Source organism: Centruroides vittatus, unplaced genomic scaffold (assembly GCF_030686945.1).
Source record: "Centruroides vittatus isolate TY-2023 unplaced genomic scaffold, ASM3068694v2 contig_913, whole genome shotgun sequence".
NCBI lineage: Eukaryota > Metazoa > Arthropoda > Arachnida > Scorpiones > Buthidae > Centruroides > Centruroides vittatus.
In genome coordinates this window covers 1-5,550 of record NW_027122602.1, presented here as the reverse complement: position 1 = coordinate 5,550, position 5,550 = coordinate 1, and the positions used below count along the sequence as shown (strand labels likewise).

The 5,550-nt window shown below is 47.0% G+C and overlaps 1 protein-coding gene across 1 annotated transcript; it reads left to right on the top strand.

Moving 5' to 3' along the window:
- The first annotated feature begins 2,827 nt into the window (after positions 1–2,827).
- Positions 2,828–3,688, top strand: LOC136984321 (E3 ubiquitin-protein ligase Siah1-like). The gene has a single exon (XM_067281254.1). The coding sequence runs from the start codon at positions 2,828–2,830 to the stop codon at positions 3,686–3,688; it is 861 nt and encodes a 286-aa protein (XP_067137355.1).
- The last annotated feature ends 1,862 nt before the right edge of the window (positions 3,689–5,550 follow it).

Sequence of the window (5,550 nt, the reverse complement as noted above, 5' to 3'; positions counted from 1 at the left end):
AAAACTGGCCCCGCGATGGCACGGTCCCTATAGAATAATTGCAGAGACGAGCCCCGTAGACTTTATAGTCCAACACATCCAATCCGGGAAGAAATTACACACGCATGCTAATAGGCTGAAACCTGCAATCGCTAGGTTGGAATTTGTACCACCCGATGCAGGAGAAGGAAGCCCCGGCGTGAACAACGCAGATCCATCATCCCTAACGGAGGTGCAACCTCAAACAGAACAGGTTGACCCCTGGGACGAAATCATTTTAGACTCACTGCAGCAAAGCCAGACAGATATCACAAACACCGCCGGAGACACGGAAGTCGAACAACCCGTGATCCCGTCACAACCTACACACAACTATGCTCTCCGAAGTCAAGGACCAGTAAGCGATTATCCGTGGGTCCTTCCCAAGTCTTCGGGAAGTATACAACCAAATATGGGAGCGGTGCGGGACGCGAAGGTCGCCGAGACCGGTCGGCAAAATGAGGGCCTTCCGCGGCTGCCACACCCTACTCCAACTGGATTGTTCGCCGATTGTAAATGGTAGCTTCTCTTTCTTGTGAAAGAGGAGATATCATCCTCCAACTGGAGCGAGGTCTATTGTAAATACGCGTGCGCATTTAAATCAATTGTCACCAAATCGAAACTAGTAACAATGTAAACTCCCTTTTTGTCAGATGACGATGGAAAAGTTTATAGTAGTCTATGTGTTCATGTTGCTAAGCTACGCTGTAAACGACGTATCAACGATCGTACCTGCATTGACCAAAGGTATCATATTCTTACATCAGGGAAACTTCCTTATGACCACGAGTCAATGGACTATGGTCATCGAGATATCGTTCGAAGAATACGACAATTATCTTCGTGGTTTGCACCGTCACTTGACCTCATTAGTCCCCGTCATTAAAGAAGGTAAACGGAAGCAAGATGACCCTATGCAACCCTTGTGGACTTTAGCTGAAGCAGAACTGACAAACCTACAACGATCCCTCACCGACTTCGAGACAGAATATAAAGAACTAAAATCCACCGTAACTACAGGAAATCCCTCCCGATCGAAACGAGGATTAATTGACGTTGGAGGAAAAATCTTGAAGTTCCTCTTCGGTACTGCAACCTCGGAGGAAGTTGAAGCAATGAACAGTCAAATAAATAAATTATCCAGAAATCAACAAAAATTTGTGCACATTTTAGAGGCCCAAACAACCGTCATGAACCAAACCCTACAAGCGGTCAAGGACAACCGGAAGTACATCGACATGATGATTAGACGTCAAGATTATTTAGACAAACAACTCCAAATGTTCAGTTATACATTCGTCGTAAGTACAGCACTTCGATATGCAGAAAATGCCGTCATGGAGTTCCGAATCGGCGTCACGAACTTAAGACAGGCAGTCGAGATGCTAGAGAACGACAGACTCAGCTCATATTTCCTGCCAAGGTCACAGCTGTTAGAAGCACTAACGGAAATAAACAAACATTTACCTAGCGGAATCTCGTTGATCGAGACCCTAAACAAAGACAACGTCTTTAAATATTATCAATGGATAACCACCATAGCAGTGGCACTTCCGTCGACGCTGAGAATCTTTGCTAAGTTTCCATTAATCACCCCCGAAGGATATTTTGACTTGTACGAAGCGGTACAATTTCCCGCATACTTTCCCGCTTCCAAAACATTTGCCCATTACCAGACCGAATATCCGTATATCGCTTTATCGAGGAATCGACAACTTTACATGTTGCTAGAAGCCCATGACTTGCAAAAATGTAGGTCTGGATTGACCACGATTTGTGCACCAGAAGTCGCCGTGTGGAGACTTCCATATCAGTCGTGCGAATATGCGTTATTCATGGCAGATGAGCCAGTAGTAAACAAACTCTGTAAAAGAAGAGTATCTGTATATCCGAAACCAATGTTCCGTCGTATCGACGAAGAAGGGACTTGGATATACTCTACCCCATCACCTCTAAATTTGGTTATCGAGTGCAATCTGGAGAGAGATCAGCAACGCTCACCAGTCAAGATGATTAAACTGAACAACACAGGAATATTTAGACTGCCGATGACCTGCACCGGCCATGTGCCCGGCGTGCGACTCACGGCACACTTCCAATCAAGAACCTCCTTTAGAATTGCGCTCCGAAATCAATACGTGATACCCGCAATATCGGACGTTCTAAATCGTACTGAGATGAGAATTTTGCAGGGATACATCCGGGGAAACATCACCCCGGGTGTGCTCCAACCCCGAGGACAGGAGTGGTCCCTGGAATTATCAAAACGAAGACTACAGGAAATAGATCAAGAGATCAAATCAGTAAAGACGGATATCCCTTCGTCAACACCAGGTGTGTCAGAACAACCATTCTCAATGTGGAATCTAAGTCTTGTGGTCCCTGCTGTTATTATATCGATCCTTCTGATGGTTTGGAAATGCCACAAGCGGCCACACTGCTTGGGAAGACAAAGGTCAATGAGTCCTTATCCATCTTTCCAAAGGGAAGAACGAATAGAACCCGTCATATTGGAGATGACAGAACAGTTACCGAGGACCACGAAAGCGAAGCCACTTCCCAACATTCCTGAGGAAAGAGAGGACGAGCGAGAAAAATTAACCGAACCGAAACGGGAAGAAGCCATAACACTTCCCGTCGGTTTTGAAACGATTCCGTCGCAAATGAGACGGTTATAAAAAAAAAAAAAAAAAAAAAAAAAAAACCGGCGCGAAAAATTTTATCTCGTGTCGCAGTAGAATTTTATATTAATCCGTTAGTTAGAAAACTCAACCAATTTTTCTTTTCCTTTTGTATAGAAACGAGGAAAATGGAGGAAGACCGAGCAGTGGCTATCCCGGAACAGGCATCACCCGGAGACTCCCTTCCGGATCCTGCCCTGGTGGCCTTGTTCGAGTGTCCGGTATGCTATGAACACATGGCACCCCCTACCTTCCAATGTCTGTCGGGCCATACAGTCTGTGCCCGATGCAAATCACAAGTTCGACAATGCCCCGTCTGCCGCGGAGAATTGAGAAATATTAGAAATCTGACCCTAGAAAAGCTGGGCGAAATCATAGCTCTGCCGTGTGCCTATAAAGACAACGGATGTCCGGAGAGAAGACCTCTCAAGGACAGAAGAGTGCATGAGCAATACTGTCCCTTCCGGACGTGTTCTTGCCCCTCCTTGGATGATGCTTGCACCTGGGAAGGAGTATACCAACAAGTAATACCGCACCTAACCGAGCACCACTCTTACATACATCATATAAACCATAACTCAGTACGGATGTCCATCGTAGGATTAGATGCGTCCATACCGCTCACGTGGATATCCTGTCTCCATTGTCACCAAAAGGATTTCATTATCCAAATCATTAAGACAGAAACAATCGACGAGAACTCCCCACTTTATATCATAGCTCAAAATGTAGGAAGCCGCAAAGAATCAGGGCGCTTCCGAGTAAGAATTGAAGTTCGCGGCAGAGGCAAGACATTGCAATGGGAATCTATTCCCAGGAGCGTGACCGGAGACTTAAAGTTCATCATACGAATGAGAGATTGCATGACCGTAAGCATAAAAATGTTAGAGCGGATGCTCGAGAGTCACGTCCTAAATGTGCTGGTGACTATCTTCCCCGTAAGAAATCGAGGGACTGTCGAGGAACCCGAACCGGATAGCGAGAACTGAAAGGGCCCCTGTTCGGCGTCAGATGAGGTTCCCCTCCTCGGCTTATAAAGATACATATATGCATACATATTCGGGAGAGATCGCGTACGAAATCGCTCTTCCGTAGAAAAAGAGGGGACCAGCCGGCATATTAAACACGCTTTCATCATTTAATCATTCTTTCCTTTTATCTTTAACAGAAAAGACAATCGACATGGAGACAACATGGAATACGGAAGAAGGCGGCGCCGAGAGAGCAACAGGCCATTCGGTATGGCCAGAAAGCGAATTCACGGTGAACTCGGACACCGTGAGGGGCGCCCTTCGGCGGGTGACACAAAACCCCCGGCGGGGAAACCCCGAAATAATCCTCTTGCCGCAGCGGGCCGAAATAGACCCTGACCTGCGGAGGGAAGTGGAAAAAGCGGTATCGGCGGCCATAAACAAGGTGAATGGCACCCCAAAGGAGGACGATTCCCTGCAGGCGGGAGGAGCCCGATTGCCGCCGATGAGAAACAACGACGCCCTTTCACCTCGGCCCCGACAGGGGGTGGGAAGAGGCCAAGCGATCTTGGAACAGATGCAAAGAATTATCCAGCGCCAAGATCGGGAGAGACAAGCTTTCCAAAAAAGGGAAGAAATGTTCCTGGCGGCGGGGAGAGCCAGAAGTTGGCGCCCCCAATGATGAAAACAAAAAAAAAAATATAAGCATTTTATAATATTTGTTATAACCCTTTGTTTTGTAATTATCTATATTAATTATGATGTAGTTAGTATATGTAGTAATAGAAAATTTTTATAATCCATATTAAACTTTTTGTACTAATTAGTTTGTTTGACGGTCAATGCGATAACCGATCGGTCGCGAACCAAAGCGGAAACCCACGCGGTTCGGCCGGGGAGGAGAAAACGGGATCGCAGGTTCTGCAGGCGCGGAGATCGGACTGGCAACCCGAGTCGCCAGGTAAAATGTCGCTGACCTTGGAGCGACATTTTTAAATGGCGGGGAGCCGTGTAGGGATCGCAAAAACGCGTAAAAATGGTGAATAATTATAAAGTTCCGAAGTCGGAAAGTTTCGAGAGTCAAACCGTGTCAGGAACATGTGTTGGTGATGTAAACCAGACACGAAAGAAACTCTCCCAAACTTATCCTAAAACAAACGCGACACGATAATGAACGACCGAGGGGATGTCAACCGAGAGAGAGGGAGCTTTGTCCAGGTGCTCGTGTACGAGTGTCGGAAACGGGAAACAGAGGGGGGTAAATGGCCACCGAAGCATCTGGCGGACCGCGTGAGGTCAAAAACGTCAAAGAGAGGACCATAACGGCCGGAATATACGAGCACGAACTTCAAAGACTCCGTCAACACCTCTCGGAACTCTCCCGACCCAGATCGGTCTCCAGTTTCGCATAGAAACAAAAGAAATGACCAATCGGGGTAAGGGAGAGGAAGAATAGAACCAATCAAAAGGGTGAAATTCAGGGGGGAAACTCCTATAAAACTCCCGAGTCGCAAGGTCAAGGGTGTGGACCCTCCTTCCGTCGTTCTTGGAAGAAGTGCAGCAGTTCTCCTCTGGACCAGTGTTACCTCAGACGCCAGAACCTACGTCCGCCAGCTGGTGACCCCCGTCCAAGCCACACGTCCAGTGCAATAGACAGTTCGTCATCCCAGCCCCGGGCACGCATCTTCGGAAGACGGACCGCATCCGACTACCGACAACTGGAGATCTCTATCACCACAAGAGTCGATCTAGATCGCAATTTGTACCAATAATATGTAAGTTAACTTAGTAGTTAGAATAAACGGTTTTGTGTAAGACACTTGTCATCTTTGTCTCCTACCGCCACCACCCACATACGTTTTCGACCCTAGGTTTTCCTG